At 37.3% G+C, this 17,585-nt stretch overlaps 2 protein-coding genes across 7 annotated transcripts; one reads left to right on the top strand and one right to left on the bottom strand.

Moving 5' to 3' along the window:
- Positions 1-8,269: 8,269 nt before the first annotated feature.
- On the top strand, positions 8,270-13,202 carry LOC140003708 (glutamate dehydrogenase B-like). Of its 6 annotated transcripts, none has more exons than XM_072054047.1 (11): positions 8,270-8,778; positions 8,954-9,072; positions 10,147-10,272; positions 10,787-10,900; positions 11,107-11,328; positions 11,481-11,555; positions 11,675-11,791; positions 12,062-12,312; positions 12,416-12,491; positions 12,582-12,668; positions 12,826-13,202. In XM_072054047.1, the coding sequence occupies exons 3-11, from the start codon at positions 10,165-10,167 to the stop codon at positions 13,009-13,011; spliced, it is 1,236 nt and encodes a 411-aa protein (XP_071910148.1). In that variant the 5' UTR covers positions 8,270-8,778; positions 8,954-9,072; positions 10,147-10,164; the 3' UTR covers positions 13,012-13,202. The 6 variants fall into 6 exon arrangements, with proteins under 6 accessions (XP_071910148.1, XP_071910146.1, XP_071910147.1 ...); XM_072054045.1 differs by having other exon boundaries at positions 8,954-9,077; XM_072054046.1 differs by having other exon boundaries at positions 8,948-9,077.
- Positions 13,203-13,621: 419 nt separating this feature from the next.
- LOC113695284 (H/ACA ribonucleoprotein complex subunit 1-like protein 2) lies at positions 13,622-15,806 on the bottom strand. The gene is made up of 4 exons (XM_027214321.2): positions 15,533-15,806; positions 15,246-15,394; positions 15,024-15,139; positions 13,622-13,948 (listed from the first exon to the last, which is right to left on the bottom strand). The coding sequence occupies exons 1-4, from the start codon at positions 15,693-15,695 to the stop codon at positions 13,777-13,779; spliced, it is 600 nt and encodes a 199-aa protein (XP_027070122.2). The 5' UTR covers positions 15,696-15,806; the 3' UTR covers positions 13,622-13,776.
- Positions 15,807-17,585: the final 1,779 nt, after the last annotated feature.

Raw genomic sequence — 17,585 nt, 5'->3', positions numbered from 1 at the left:
ACGTTCTCTAGATTTGATGTCAAACTAGCTAAAACCTTTTTGTCTAGATGAAAATAGTCAATTTAAAAAAAAAAAAAACTGCTATATAAAAAACAACTTCAAAAATATAGGAGTTTACTATGTATCAAAGATTCATGAGGAGATGTTACTCAAGTTAATTAGGTAGGATAACAATGATAATATTCAAAACACAACTCTTTTTTAACTCCTCAAAAGCCCCTTAATTATCTGACAAAACGATATTTGCACTCAAGCCAAGTAGATAGATTAGATAGATTAGATATGGATGCCAAAAAGCTGAAACATGAAAGGGAATATATGAGGCAGTAGCAAGTAATGGATTGGTCGTCGAAATATATAAAGTATCTAACAGATTGCTTTCTTTCTGAGACGGATTTCCATCTCAAGATTCTTCTTCCCAGCATCAAAATGGACCTCTCTTGCATCATCTCCTCCTAACTTTCTTGCATCATCTGCATAATTCGACCTAAAACTACTATCTGTTTTTGTTTTTGGTGGGGAAGATTAGGTCCATGCATTAGCAGTTTACATAGGATATGGTGCTACATTTATTTATTAACAGAGGGAATGGACTTGCTTCTTGCATGTCCTGGATCAAAATATGATACGTGTTAATATAGTGTTACCATATGGTTGGAGGTGTAGATATGGATTGTATGGACACTCAAGCCAAGTAGATGGATTAGATGTGGATGCAAAAGAAAAGCCAATTAATTAATATGAAAGGGTCTTGGATTTTTGATAACTGTATCTGAAAATTAATGCATTCGTAGTTTTTTGAATTCAGCATGAATGAAAATGTCGTACTGCTTAGTATACTACAGCTTAATTTGTGTACAAAATATTCAGCAAAAAAAAATTTCGATTGACTATCTTTGTACATTTGAGAGTACTTTCTGTATATTGATAAAATCATTTGAGATGGTGGCTTTGACGCACCCAACAAAACAGAACTATACATGCAATTAGTCTCCACAGCAGTTGGGAGAGCGGGGGGTAGTAGGGTGATTTGAATATAATTTCATGATCATAATGGATAACCTCCCAAGTAGGTTGGTGTGGATACAAGAATTTTGCTCTGATAAAGAGAGAAAAATCAATTGCAAATCATGGACATTATTCTTGACCAAGAATTAAAGGTGAAAACATTTACTACTACTAACACAAGAAGCACAATGACAGGTCACCAAGCATGCCATGCTGCATGGGGGAAATGGGGCAGGGACGTCCTTGAGCAGTTAATCATGGCCAAAAAATTTTGTGCGGTCCAAATAACAAGTTGTGCATCGATTTTCACATCGTGTGTGAGACCTGCAAAATTTTATACTAAAATTACACGTTGTGTAAACAAAATTACGCCGTGTGTAATAAAAAATTACGCACAATTAAAAATGACCAAAACCGTTGAGAACGGTTGTACCTGCAACCTGCTGCAATCGTCCGTGCCCATTGACCAGGTGGGAGAGGACAACCCCACTACTCTATCAGCTTCAACGGCCGCCTGCAGGCTTTTGATCATAATAATAATCTTGTGGCGATGGATTCATTTATTAGTAGTGGGTGCGGGTGTGACATTACTGTACTGTTGGATTACAGCAGAGCTGCTGGTGTGTGCAGGTTGTCAGCTTCTTGGTCAGAGAGGAACTTCGATGTTGCTTTCTAAATGCGTAACAACGTCGAAAAGGAGCAGGTATCATTTCTTAAAATGGAGATAACACGACAGGAATTCGCGACAGCATCAACGAGTAAATGTACGGATCCCTCTACGCTGCAGATATCCTCCACATGAGGTAAAAGCTGCCATTGCAAGCAAATCTTGACACGAGTGCTCTGATGAAATTGAGGGTGTCTGCTGGGCATGAGTACACGAGGATGAGGAAGAAAGAAATGAGCGCAAACTTGGAAACCTGCAGAACCGGTGAATGTTTGAGAAGACAGCTGACGTCTCACCCTTGACAGCGTGTAGAGTAGGCTGATTACGAGCCAGGAGCAATTCGGTCAACTGCTCGGCTCAACCTCGAGTTAATCGAGTTCAAGCTACTCGACTGGAAAGCAAATCGAGTTCGAGTCAAAATATATGCTATTCGAGCTTGACAAGTTAATCGTCGATTACCTATTAATTTAAATAATATATATTTTTAAATATGAAATTACCACGAAGGATTTATGCTTTCAGATAATTTACAAGATAATTTGCATACTTAATAAAACTCTTTAATGGCAATAAGGTAATAGAATTTGAAGTAGATATAATTCAATTTCATTCTCCAGGTTTCGACCTTAAATGCTCAAAAATGGGGTCTGATCGAGCTTTTACACTTGAAAACAGTATCAAGTACTCGAGTTCGATATGACTCAATTTTAACTCGAGCCATATCGAGTCGAGTTCAAGTTTTTTTTATCATTTCACCGAGTTGAGTTAGGTCTTCTATTTTTTAGTTCGATGGAACTCGAGTCAAAAAAGGTACATTACTACTCGAGTTCGACTCGACTCGTGTACACTCTTAGTCTAGAGTAAATATTAATAGGGGGCGTGGGGCTGGCAAAATTACACATAAACCTTGGTAATGTAAAAAGAAATTATAAGTAAAATTGATTATACATTTACTCATATATTCGTTTTCAGTTGAAGACCAAAAAAAACTTGCAACAATCTATCTTTATATTAATGATTTAGTACTTTTTATTAGAACTAGCAAGCTTACTAGTGTAACAATTGACTCTGCGCTAAGTCAAGTCATCATATATGAATAAAAAGAATAATTCATATTTAATAAATGAGATAAAAGTTATTTGAAGAGAGAGAAATTATAAGTAAAATTGATTGTAGAGAGTTAAAAGCAAAAATTGGTTCAAGCACCCACTGATTCTTTAATTCTCTTCAATTTGGCGTGCCATTGATAAGAGAAAAAATAGTTGATTGAAATAAAAACTTTCATATATGTATGAACGTACATATATAATCTTGCATAGTCTATAGGTAAAGAAACGTATACAACTATGAATAAAAGTTCTTTGTCAATTACAAGTATGACGGAAGATGGCAAGTAAAAAGGTAAAATACACTACAAGAAAAATGTCCTATTATGACATACCTATAAGGACACTTTTTTGTAAGTGTCATTTTACATGTTTTATGAAGACATAAAAAAGTGAGTGTCATAATAAAATAACATGAACCAAATACCATTGCACTTTGTTTTATATTTTTCTAAAGGGATAATTTCAGAAACCTCCCCTGAGGTTTCTGACAATTTCACTGACCTCCCCTGAGGTTTCCACAATTACACTGACCTCCCCTGGCAGAACTTGGGACCCAATTGCTGACATCATATAATGCAAAATTACTATTATACCCAAGACATTTTGTGTTTTGGATAGTATTGGATTGCATTTCTATTTATTTAATGTATGGTTATGAAATTTGTAATGATATTACTCTTGGATTGCAGCTTTGGTTTGCACCTTATTACTGTTAAGGTTTTATAAATGATTGTTTTAGTTCTTGGATTGCACCTTACCTCCAAAATTTGGGAATTTACCCAAATTTTGCATTTTCTAATATTCCTACAAATATGCAAAATTATGCATATCCCTCAAATCTACCCAATATTAATGTTTTGTTAAACTCTAAATAACAAAAATATGAAATATATTATTTAAATATATTTTAGTTACACACAAGTTGGATGGGTAACTAGTGTGTCAGAGAGTTGCCATAATCTCCTTAAACCCGCATGCGGGTTTAAAGAGTATTCGGATATTCTCATATGCACATATGCAAATCGAACCAACCGGATATCTTATCCGTATCCCATTTTTTTAAATAAAAATCTTATAAATTTGAAAAATAAAATCAAATTTAGATGTATTAGGGTTTTAAAAATATTATATAAGTGATAAAAATTTTATAAATTGTAAAAATAAAATCAAATTTAAATAATTAAATGTTATATTTGCATAAGAAATAATACAATAATCATAATAATGATAATACAATAATATTGATGTAATAAAACTGCCATTAATTTAAATATTTACTTATAATGCCCAAAGAGCCTAATTACCAATTTTTTCTTCTCGCGCTCAAATATAACATTAACCCGCATGCGAGCTAACCTTGAAATAGAAAAAACACAGAATCCCGCTTGCGGGTTTCAGCGTTATTATGCAGGCCGGATTTTAACCTGCTTGCTTGTGAACATGTACCACATTGCTTTGAATTTTTGTGACAAGAGGAAAGATTTGTCTGATGAATGTATTTGTGAAATGACCTGAGTGGTGGTAGATGGGTTAATTGGGTCGGTTGCGTTACCCAATTGTTTATATCCATAAGTAAAATTTTATGATTCCCATACCCATCTATTCATGGGCGGTATGGTAAATGTAGTTCAATGGACAAGTCAAAAAACGAGTTTGGCAACCCAATTGACAAGTCAGGGGAGGTTTCTGAAATTATCCCTTTTCTAAATTGAAAAATTTGATATGTCAAATTAGAATAGCTATTAGGGCATTACTTGTGAATTTCAGCAGAAGTAATAGGAAATTGAGATAGAAACGACGTAGTTTTGTCACTGGTATAAATGAAATGGAGAAAAAGCGCGGGGAAAAGAAAAAAAAAAAACGCTGCAAGGAAAATTTTGCCGCTTCACTAAAGTTTGCCCAATACATTTCTCTTTGAAAGGTCTCCGCCTCTTACAATTCACACCAAAAAGTTCCCTCAGTTTCTTCTCCAAATCTAAACCCTTGGACCCTATTCACAAAATCCATCATCGTCAAAATCAATCTTCCATTTCTGCCTCTTTTTTTCATTCTTTAATCCCTACCCTCTCTCTTTCTATCTTGAGTTTTTAGATGCACTCCAATTTGACCAGAAGAAGAGAAGGATGGTTTAGTGGTTAAAAGGTAAGTGTATTATGGGTTTTTGAAAATCATATGCTTTGCCTGCCCACTGAATTATTTTCTCCCCTGTTGCTAGTTTGATTTTTTTTTCTTTTTTTAAAATCTGATTTCTATGTTGAGTATTAATAATGTGATGGAGAAAAACATGGGGCAATATTAAAAGCAGTTGGTTGGTTGATTGATTGCTGGTTTTTTTTTGCTGGTATCTAATGTAATGCCACATAGAATGTGTCCGCCTCCTTGTTTCGGCCTTGGGGCCATCGACAGTACCAATTCAGGACTCAGGAGGCAGTCCCATTCTCCCACCGCGGCCGATTGTTAATATTAAGCAAGACAAACCCATCAAACCCTGCCGTGTGATCTGGTATTTGGCGACTAAGCCCGATCGATCAATTGAGGCTTCCTTTTGCAATCCTGTTGAATTTCTAAGCACCTTTTGCATTTACTTTAGCCTACTGATTCTACAAAGTACTTTGGTAGTCAGGTAATAATACGCTGATACAAAGTATAATAAAGTGTATAAAAATAGTGGTAGAGTTTTTTTTTAAATTCAAGTACAAAAGTGGAAGGGAAATGGGAAAAATGGATGTCTGAGAATTGAATCAGGACATTATGATTATGTAGTTAATGCTTCTCTCAATCGAATTGGAACTTGGGAATTGGTTTCTATTCCTACGTTAGTGCAACTGGGCTGGCACAAAATATAGGATATAGAATCCCAGGTGCTTTACTTCTATTGACTAGCAATACTAGTTTTTGAGTTAACTTCAAATTTGTGGAATATTTTGTGTTCTTGAGAATGTTGCTGGATTCTATTGCAAGAGTTGGATGACAGCCTTTTGTTTAAAGAAGTATTAATGCTAGTTTTTGAATTAACTTCAGATTTGTGGAACTTTTTGCTTTATTTAGGATGTCACCAATTTTTTACTTTCAAGCAGATTTATATTCTTTGGCATAGTGGTTGTCTTACAATTGCATATTATGTGTTTGGCGTATTGTATTAGGAGATTAGAGTAGAAAATTTAGATGAAAATTGCACAAAAAAAAGACATCTATTGAGGCACTTGCCAATGCCTACATTGAAACTAATGCACCTAGTAAAACCACATATCGTGACACTTTTTGAGTGTTTGGAGATTCCTTTTTACAATGGTAGAAAATGCCTTGAAAGACAGGTAAACACTACACTATAAACTGCCTCCATTAATGTATATAATGCACTTCATTGTGCCTAGACAATTACTTTTTGGCAACACGTAAAAGTGTCCTAAAAAGGGCAAAAATGATACCAAGTAAAGTGCCTTTATAGGGCATCTTTAGAGGCATTGGTGTGTGCCTATTTGCAATTTCTATCATGGCAATTGTGAATGCATCAAATTCATTAAACATGACGTTAAAAAACGCCTCCAACCTTTTCCAAACGGGTAGTTTAGTAGACATTTGATGTGTGCGCCTCAATAGTCTAAGTGCCTCTAAAAGTTTCCTATTGCATCATTTTGTTGCGCCTCCAAATATAATTTTTCTTGTAGTGATAGTATCTTAAAAAAAATTCTAAACCTATTTGCACAAGAAAATTCTTTACCACCTCAATTCGTAAATTATTTACCATCTCAATCCGTAAAATCCAAAGTGTCCCAAAACTTAATTGTCAATGACATCATTCTACATGAGGACTAAAGAATTAGTAATACCCATAATACGGGTTCTCAAATAGCTGCTTTCCTGTACTGCATCCCAGAAAGGCAAGGTACTGGGGCCTATTCTTGGTAACTTCCGGTTTGTAACCGGATCTCTCCTGCTAATGCAGTTATCCCAGCAGCCCTACATCTTCCTAGCGCTCGCGTCGACATCTGCTTGCAATGGCAGCTTTGTCCCATCTGGCGATATCTCCACCGTAGAGGGATCCATCAATGAAGTGTACGCGCCGGTGTCCGCCACCACCACCTGAAGAAGCCTAAAGCCGTGTAGGACCGGAGGGAAATTAAAGGATTCGTCCAAACTAAAGGTAGTTATAACTACTAACCGAGTCACTCGTCAGCAGCATTGTGTATGTTTATATACTAATTGTTACTGATTGATTTCTCGTTGGTTCAAGAAATCTTGAAAATTTCCTTTTTTTTTTTTTCCGGAGACGATAAATCTATTCTATCCTACACTAAAGGGAGGGGGCGGACCTAAAGAAATCCAGGAGTAATTCGGAGGGGACTGAACCACCACCGGACCAGACGGGTGCACAGCACACCCGTCTGAATTTTTTAAAAACATACCACTTAGATGTGACATTTTTTGGTGGGAACCCTTACCTCCCATCCTACCCACTTAGGTGGTAGCTACTAGTCCAAAAAAGCTGGTAAATCTTGAAAGGGAGGGGGCAGACCTAAAGAAGTCGAGGAGTAATCCGAAGGGGACTGAACCACCATCGGACCAGACGGGTGCACAGCACACCCGTCTGAATTTTTTAGAAACAAACCACTTAGATGTAGCATTTTTTGATGGAACCCTTGCGTCCCACCCTATCCACTTAGGTGATGGCTACCAGCCCAAAGGCCGGTAAATCTTGAAAATTTCCAGTTACAGCCATTTGTTTTAGATAGCGAAACATGATCAAGAGCTAGCATACTACAGCTAGAAACCAGGAACTCAATTATGACTGGTGGGATTCGTGTTGGAATCACGTACCCTCCTCTAGGCCACTTCCACTTTAATTTGCGGCAATGGGTGTTTGATGTTGGATTGCAATTTGCAAGACGAAAAGCTTCAAGCTTTGGTTGGGTGTATGCTTCCATGCACGAATGTCTGAAATTATTCTCTTCCTTTATCTCTGCTTCCTCTCTTTAAGAAACAGCTTGGGGTGCTCATCGCACTAGCGCTACCTCCCTATTTCCATCGGAATAGATATCTAGTTTAATTATAGTACAAGATTTGATTATTTGATTGTGCTGATGCTGATCTGTAGGCTGTAGACCGTAGAAATCAGTGCGCTTGGGTTTGCAACACCAACATTCACGAATAACTCGTTCAAATACTTGACTTGATTCGGATTTGATTTGACCGAATTCAATCTCGCGAATTTGAGTAATTTAACATAGGAATCAAATCGAGTTCGAGCCTCTCTTCGTCCAACTTAAGTGCTCGTTGAGTAGCTCAATTATTTATATTAGTCATATAATATATTTATCTTAAATATGAAATAACCAATAAGGGTTTATGTTTCAGATAATTTACATGAATTTTGTAGAACTTAGTAAACCAGGCGAAATCAAGTTTAATTATTTTTTTCTTGTAATTGAGTCAAGTTACATAAATTTCTGCTCGCTTGAGTCGAATTAAAACAGACGTGCTTATCATCAAGTTTGAATTCAAGTATAACATTGCTCGAAGAAGCATAACATTACTCGAATTCGACTCAACTCACCTAAGCCCTCAATCAATATCCCACCACCACCTACGTAATGGAATCACATTCATATTCTTTATGGGTGAAATAGCTAGTACTAGTGGTACTACCTACTGCTGCTGATGACGCTATTTTACTTTGTATAGATCCGTATGCACGTCTCTATATATACACAAATATCCCCAAAAGCTTGGGATGTGGCTACATCTACATCTATAAGATTCCTGAATTGAAGTGGAATGAATTCTGATTCCACGTCTTGTTGTTTCGTCAGCATAGCCCTGAATCCACTCGATTGTAGAATAATACTGGGGTGCTGGCGCTCATCGCCTGCATAAAAAGCCTTGGGAGAGGCCGGGGGCCGTACCGCCCATCACACCAGGCTAAATTTACTGTCTGCACCAGCTTCGCCAGTATTAACCCTCTCTCTCGAGGCTCTAAATTCTCAATAAATTAAGGTATGATTCGATATTACATCCTCGACTTGTCTCCACTCTGGAATTTGTTCAGTTACGTTCCTAGTTTGATCTAATATAGTACTAAAATTTTCTTTAGTTTCCTCGTACACTGTAGAATGCACCGACAGTATGCCGGTTGAGATAGATTGAACTAGCTAATTGGTTTTAGCTGCAGGGTGTTGTAACCTCTGGCAGCTACCCTCTGGTGATGGGACTATCCGGTACTCCAATTTGTCTTGGTGCTGTCTGTCTCTAGTTTCAAGAAAAGGATATAGAGGAGAAGGTTGAAGCCCAGTTAGGTAACATCTGTTGCATTCTCATATACGTGGTTAATTGGAGATGCTGCTTCTGAATTACTACCAATTAAAAACTCATCTCATAGAAGACATATGAACAAAGTGCCTAAAATCCGGAGTCCATCTGGGCAAAATACACAGAATACTTTGTCGGTTACAAGGATTTGACAGTCCCAATTGCCAAGCAGCTAGCTAGTAGCATATGAGATAGAAATAGTGATTAAGAATTGCTCATCCCAACATACTTTGACCCATTCAAACACTAAAGAAGAGCCGCTAAATATAATATGATGCCGGGGACGAAGGCCTACCAGCTCTTGGCCTCAATGTCTAGAAGTTGGATTTTTCTTTTCTTTTCTTTTAAAAGTGATGACACACTTGGCTTTCACTGACTTTGGGTGCATTCCTGACGAATGGTGCCTCCAGAAATAGGAAGGATCCTGGCAGCAACTCAGTAGTTACTAGTATTTAGTAGTCAATATATGGATAAACTCGTCCAGCCCCAGTCCCTGTCATGGTTCCACGCGCAGTCTCGTCCTTAATTAATTGATACTCCAGTAGTAAGCACTTGAGTTGGCCCCTTTTCCTTGACTATCATCCTCCAGTCAAATCAAGATTTGAATAATTGGGTAAGCCAGTGTTTTCCTTGAAAACCAATTGAACTTTCTAGCTTATCTTGTCTTGTTCTAAATGTCCATTCTCGGTATTATATTTCTACCAGTAAGGAGTGCTGTCTAAACAGTGATGCTCTAGCTAATTTCCACTGTCTTTGCCTATCAAGTTTGATGGTAATTAAGAATAATTTGGGACGTTTTCTAATGTCTCTCTGAATGGTGTCTCACATGCTCAGATTAGACCATTTATACGATTAAATCTTTCTGCTTGTTCCTTTTGAGAAGTATTTATCGGGCCAAGTGCAGGTTGCATAATTCATCCCTTCAAGATTATACATATAATCATCAACTAATTGCAGCGAACCCAGCTATTCGCAGTTTTGCATCGTTCTCGAGAGGATTATTCAGCCTCCACAGGATCTGATTTTGTTTTTCCCTCTCTGTTGATTGCTGTTCAGGCAGTTCTGATACAAACCATGAATGCATTAGTTGCTACAAACAGAAACTTTAGGCTGGCTGCTCGTCTGCTAGGCTTGGACTCGAAGCTGGAGAAGAGCTTACTGATCCCATTCAGGGAAATTAAGGTTCCTCACACTGCTCTTTCTCTGTCTTTTTCACCTTTCCACTCTGTCACCAGCAATGTATGTCTGTTTAGCTGGAATGCCACACATTTGTTCTTCCCTTGTCCCAGAAGCTTTACATGTTGCCAGAGTAAATATAAGTTCATTAAGGACTTCAAAGCTCTGGTGCCAGTGCTCTTTCTTCTTGTTCTTTTCTTGTCTGTGGGTTGTGCTACCAAAAGTTTGCACTTGTCGTTTGCTAAGCCACATCATGTATTAGACTTTTCATTACCCCATACTTACTGTGTGCTAGAGTAATTCGGTGTCTTCAAAACCGGGTTATTTTACCATCATTGTCATTTGGCTCAGGACAACCCATTCAAACCTGAGTTAACGTATGTTGTGATGTTCAATCATCTATATCTGATTACGAAAAGAGTACATAAACTGCCAACATTTCAGTGATTTAATATTTTTGACTTATTAACATCTCATATGTTTGACTTCTGTTTTGCCACTACTTCCTCCTAAATTGCAGGTTGAATGTACCATACCAAAAGATGATGGTACTTTGGCCTCTTATGTTGGATTTAGAGTTCAGCATGACAATGCTCGAGGACCCATGAAAGGGGGGATCAGATACCACCCAGAGGTTGTTTAAATCTTCAGATATGTTATCTATCATAATTTCTAATGATTCAGCAATAATTCTTTTCTGCACTAAAATTTGACAATAGATGGCTAGGTGTAGATAGTTTGCATTTAGCTATTTCTTCCAGATTATATGAGATTTAATTTCCAGAGTTTGGATATTCTCTTGTTCTCATTTCTTTCTCAAATAAGATTATGGTGCTGTAGGTTGACCCTGATGAGGTGAATGCTTTAGCACAACTAATGACCTGGAAGACTGCAGTGGCCAATATACCATATGGTGGGGCTAAAGGAGGGATAGGATGTAATCCAGGGGATTTGAGCATCTCTGAGCTTGAAAGACTTACTAGAGTTTTCACTCAAAAAATTCATGATCTGATCGGAGTTCACACTGACGTTCCTGCGCCTGATATGGGAACAAATGCACAGGTCAGTGCAAAACTTGTTTTCAACAATATGATATGATTGGAGAACATAGCTAGTTGACATTTTTGCTTTGGAGAAAAAGATAGTGATCAACACAACATTGTCTATGAAGCTCATCCAATTAACTGGATTTGAAATGCCGTGCATTTGAGCAGACAATGGCTTGGATACTGGATGAGTACTCTAAATTTCATGGCTATTCACCTGCAGTAGTAACTGGAAAACCTATAGTAAGTTATCCAATTCCAAATGTATAAGGATCAATGTGCTTCTTTGATTTCTGAGGTTTTGAACCTCAGAAAATTTCCACTTTTATTTATTGTAAGATATTAAAATTCTTGGGTGACAGGATCTTGGTGGATCCCTGGGCAGAGATGCAGCAACCGGGAGGGGAGTACTCTTTGCAACTGAAGCCCTGCTTAATGAATATGGAAAGAGTATCGCTGGGCAACGATTTGTCGTACAGGTAACACCACTGGGAAGTGTACCTTCAGTTTCTAATATGTTTGAATGCGATGGGATGCATTTGTAGTTATAAGTGTACCTTCAGTTTCTGATATGTTCGAATACTGTGGGATGCATTTTGTTGAAACTACAAGTTCATTCAAAAAGCCTTCCTTGAGGACTTAGAAGTTGCATCACAAAGTGTCTCGTGACTCGTGAGAAGAGATAGTGAGTTAAAGAGTCAAAAATTTTCAAGTGTCATATGATCATTGAAATTTCTTCTTGATTTCAGGGATTTGGTAATGTCGGATCCTGGGCTGCTCAACTTATCAGTGAGCAAGGGGGAAAGGTAATTGCTGTAAGTGATATAACAGGAGCCATAAAGAACAGTAAGGGAATTGACGTACCAAACCTGCTCAAGCATGTCAGGGAAAACCGCGGAGTCAAAGGATTCTGTGGTGCTGACAGCATTGATCCCAATTCTATTTTGCTTGAAGACTGTGACATTCTTATTCCAGCAGCCCTTGGAGGCGTTATCAATAGGTGGTTCTTCTGGCCTTAACATAGATTTTGTCTGACACTTGGTATCTTGCTTTTATGTGATTTTCTTACTTACAATACAAATGGACATTTGAATTGATTGAAGGGATAATGCAAAAGATATTAAAGCCAAATTTATCATTGAGGCAGCTAATCATCCTACTGATCCAGAGGCAGATGAGGTTAGTATGTGAGATCAAAAGGCATAGTGTCTCAAAGCAAAAGAACTTGTGCAGTGAAGCAGCTTAACTAACCTTGGCTTGGCTTTATAGATATTAACAAAGAAGGGAGTTGTTATACTCCCAGACATATATGCAAATTCTGGAGGTGTTACAGTCAGTTACTTCGAGTGGGTTCAGGTATCCATTTAGCGCTTCATTTCATGATAATCCTGGAAACCTCTATTCTTAGTTCAGCACCTTGAGTACTTTTTGGTCCCTTTCTATATCTTTCTTTCTTTTTCCCCCTTCGTCTTTTTTATTAGAAAACAATCCAATGTGATTTTTCGCAATGCAGAACATTCAAGGGTTTATGTGGGATGAAGGGAAAGTAAATGCAGAGCTTAAGACATATATGACTAGAGGATTTAAAGATGTCAAGGAGATGTGCAACACTCACAACTGTGATCTCCGGATGGGTGCCTTCACTCTAGGTGTCAACCGTGTTGCCAGGGCAACGGTTCTTAGAGGATGGGAAGCCTGAGACAGACTTTCGGTTAAATAAAGATGAAGGTTCCAGTAAATCTAGATGAGACCTTCATCTTAAATCTGATTCAAATTACTGCTTTGATCCTGCAATAGATTTTAGAAATAAGTTTTGTCCCTCTGATGATTTGTAATCTTAATTTTTCCAACCCTGATCCGTTGAAGAGTGCATCACGGTTTTGTCCCTAAGATGTCTTAGTTTAATTTTTTTGCCTCTGATTCTTCATCAACCGCAGAACTGAATAATCTTGGAAAACTCGCTGATGACAACTTCAGTTAGGCTTTGTAACATCATTACCCGGGTCTCGAGTTGTGAAAGGTAGTGGTCTACAACTCAAAAAGTTCTTGTCAAGTATGCATTTTCTGCAAACTTATGGATAAGGGAAACTAAAATGGATTACCTGAAGAAGGAAAAAGCAATTAATGTGCAATAGCTACATGAAATGAAGTTGGCAGATGAAGACATACAAATACGATACAAATCAAGCATCTCCCCACCAGCCAGACCAACCCCACCCACAAAAAGATAACAAAAAGTAAATGCAGCACACAGAGCTGCACAGGGTTCAGTTCAATTTATAAAGAGTAAACTAAGGGGCGCTTTAAACTTGTAAAGAGAAACTTGCAATACTAGATAGCTGTTTGATTCCATTAACGACTGAAGGTGGATAATAATGGCGTTGTTTCAGCCAGCTTGAAATCGAATCATAGATTAACAGCTAAAACAAGAACAGTGCACATTGAAGTACATAATTTCGTTCTATCATCTTCCCCTGCCCCTAAAGCCACCTCCACGGCCACCACCTCTTGGACCACCTCTTCCACCCCGTGGTGCACCTCTTCCACGAAACCCACCCCCACCACGTCCGCCAAATCGTCCACCACCTCTCCCTCCTCCACGTCCTCCACCTCTGCTACCAGCTTGTGCCTGCCCCCTAAAAGTTTTAGCACAACATCCAACGTAAGAGGAGTCAGAAAATGAACTTGTGTAGATAAATGGGATTTTATGAGCCAAAGCTACAATATACTATATTAGAAAGATGCACCAATAAAAACATTAAAAGAATTTGTGAACATAGATACCTACATAATATATCTACATCTATCATTTTGCCCATCTTAAGAAGCAACATAATTATCAGTAACAAACCAATAATTTCAATCACTGAGCAACCACTCACGGCCAAGGACCCAAATGTCCTCTTCAAAATAACCCAAATATCAATCATTCAAATGCCTTGTGTAAGATTCAGGGACACACCTCATTTCCAGCTTAGTAATCCACTTAATATATCATCAAATGGGTACTCTGTCTCAGTTTCAGTTTCAGATACTTTACACTTTTACTCATACTAAACCATTTTATTTGTGGTTGACACTGTTAAGGCCTTAATGAAATTTTTGGTGAAGAGAGATACCCAGGATTTCAGAGCAAATGGTAAAAGTGAAAATAAGACGAGTGTTAATAAAGAAAATTTATCTTGGTTAACAGTGTTACAACTTTACAAAGTTGGAAGAAGGTGACAGCTAAGATTTCAGAGCATTAGAGAAATCAAAAGAAGTAAGTTAAGAGATTAAATTGGTCCTGGAATCGGGATACGCTGGCTAGTCATTAGCACAGAGGTTCAATGACAAGTAGGTGAAGGAACAAACACCAATCTTAGACTAGCTTGTCAGGAAACATGACTAAAAGGCTAATTCCTGGTTCACACTGTACTGACAAAGAATCTGATTCAATCTCAACATTTCTAGATAACTGAGTTGCTGAACCATCATCTTGTGCATATTATAAGTGCAAATGGTTGGGGTTGATGCTCCGGCTATGACGAGTAACATAAAATAGTATCGCAAACGTTGCTTACCCCGAAGAGTGAAAACTATGTGCAACAACTTCAATAGAAGTGGCAATGTCTACCTAACCAAAAAGTGTTTTTGAATATGCTAATTGATAAGAAGCGATAAATTTAATACAAGCAAGATTCAGACATAAAGCTAGAAGAAAATACATACTTGGGTTGGGGCAAGAATCTAGAGAGCGGTAAAAGCTTAGCAGGGTCAATGTAAAACTTATCTCCAGCTGAATAAGACGTGGCTACAATCCCCTCCATCATTTTAATGGAGAAAAACTGCAAGGGTAATCCATAAGAAGAAATAAACCAATTAAAAAAATGTAAACTTTATAATTGTTAAAGAACACAGAAAAGAAGCAAAAGGGATTGACAATGGACTCACGGACTCATTAATGGGTCCGAAAATCTCATCAACTTTGCCAATCTGGGTCTTGTTCTGAAGGTAAATTGGTGCATTGAAATAGGGAATCTTTTCATTTGTTAGCGTTGTCACTGCATCACCCTCACATGCATGGAGGAATGTAGAAATCTCTGCAAAATATACAACAACAAAAATGCAGCATAAATAAAAACGCAAAACAGAAAAGAAGAAGATCAACCCCTCAAATGAATCAACTATTCGAACTGCAAGACTAATACGGAGACTGAGAAAGAGAAACAAGAGCTGACCAACAACTTCCGCAGGGGGCCCTTCATCGCGAAAAGTTCCTCTGCCGCCGCCACCAAAGCGACCGCCTCCCCTGAACCCACCACGCCCCCCATCTCGTCCCCCGCGGCCTCCGTCCCTGCCGCCCCTGAATCCGCCTCCCCCGCGCCCTCTTGGAGGTCTCATGCTGCTTCTTCGACAAAGTAAGTAAAATCAAAACTGAAGAGGGCAAGGAAGAAAATAGCGAGCGACGAAGTGGCAAAGGGTTTAGGAATTAGGGTTTAAGGAGTGGTACCGGTGAATTTCAAATTGGTCCTTTAAAGCGAGCTATGATTTCAGTTTGGTCCTTCAAATTGATAAGATCTCAATTTGGTCCTTCAAAATAGCAAACGTCTCAATTTAGTCCTTAGAACTGAAATGGTCCCAAAAAAAAATTGGAACTAATCCCTCAAATTGGGGGGAAAAAATCTCAGCTTAGTCCAAAAAAAATTGTGCCAAATTGGGAAAAATCTAAACTTGGGATTAAATTGAGAGTATTTGCTACTTTGAAGTGAAGTAACTTGTAAACTTTTGCCAAAGTGAACGATAGAGATTTATACTTGCCAAATCAAGCATGGTAGCAACCATTAATGGTACAACCTACAAATACTGTGTAATTGTAGAAAGAAAAAAACCCCAAATGGGCAAAAATTCAATTACACCCCTAAATAGGCAAAAAAAAAAAAAAAAAACAACGTCACCGCTACAACTCAAATTTCTTTTTATATAGTATAAGGATAATGCAGTGCATTCAATATAATGGAATAGCTAATTAAGGTTGAACGTGTGCTATATAATAATATTGAGAGCCATCCAAAATTTAAATAGAGATTTTGAGGTTAATGTAAGGTATTGGATATGTATGTCAATTAAACTAAAAGTTATGTTCTTTCTTCACCTAGATCCAAACACGGTCGCTGGACAAAATATTAGTTTAAAAGTGTGACTTTATATGTGCGTTTATAATGTTAATAGTTTATCACCACGTACTTAGTTAATTATGATATTTATTGGTCATTAGCACATTATTTGTTATATGGCTAGTAGGATAAATAAATATTATATATATAGTAAAACATATCAAAATATATCTTAATTGATTAAAGGGGTAATTTGAGAAACCTCCCATGAAATTTTTAACAATTTCACTCACCTCCCTTTAGGTTTGAATAATTATACTAATCTTCCTTCATGTAGTAAAATGACTATAATATCATTCACTTATAAATAATTCCTACAAACAAAAAATCGAACAACTACAACTAGTCTTGCATTCTAAAATAACAGCTACAACACAAAATAATCTTTTATTCTCTCTTTCCACCTCTCTCTCCTATCTTCTTTCTCTTACATCTCATAATCCATTATTTTTCTGCAATTGCCATATACACAACCATCTAATACATCTCAAATCCTCAATATTATGGAAATCGATCCTTTGTCCATATTTTGTAAGTATTATTGAATTGAAATTGCCAAGCGACAAGTTGTCGAATTAAATTTGTTGTCAAACTAAATGAAGGTGAAAAAGGATGGCAATGATATAGAGTACATACGAGAAAATGAAAGTGGTAACTAAAAGGGGAACATAAATTGAGGAAGGTTACGTTATTATGCCAATTGTGTAAAAAAGAATTTTAAAATATAAAAACTGCAATCATATTTGCTTAAAGATATGGGATATGGTCTCTAGTGTTGTTTTTGGTTGCTCCATGTTGACATTCTTGGTAGGTTAGATTATTTTAGCATCAACAAAGTTACATCCATTTAGATTGAGTTTGGAAAGTGACATTGATCAATCCAAACACTGAATTTAGGCAGAAAAAATGATGCTAAAGATTAGATCGAATGCAAATTTTAATTGTCATAGTTGATTTGCATGGGAAGCTTTGAGGCGGCAATAGTAAATTGTCAAAATTGTGAAAATATGAAGATTAAGTTGAAATGGTTTATTGAATTCGTTAGGATGGTGGTTATGTCGTTTACAATAGTTGCAATGTGGAAGAAATTTATTAGTGAGTTTTTCATCCTTCTAAG

The sequence above is a fragment of the Coffea arabica genome, chromosome 6c (assembly GCF_036785885.1).
Source record: "Coffea arabica cultivar ET-39 chromosome 6c, Coffea Arabica ET-39 HiFi, whole genome shotgun sequence".
NCBI lineage: Eukaryota > Viridiplantae > Streptophyta > Magnoliopsida > Gentianales > Rubiaceae > Coffea > Coffea arabica.
Note: the sequence above shows the minus strand (reverse complement) of the source record. Positions and strands in the feature narration are given on the sequence as shown.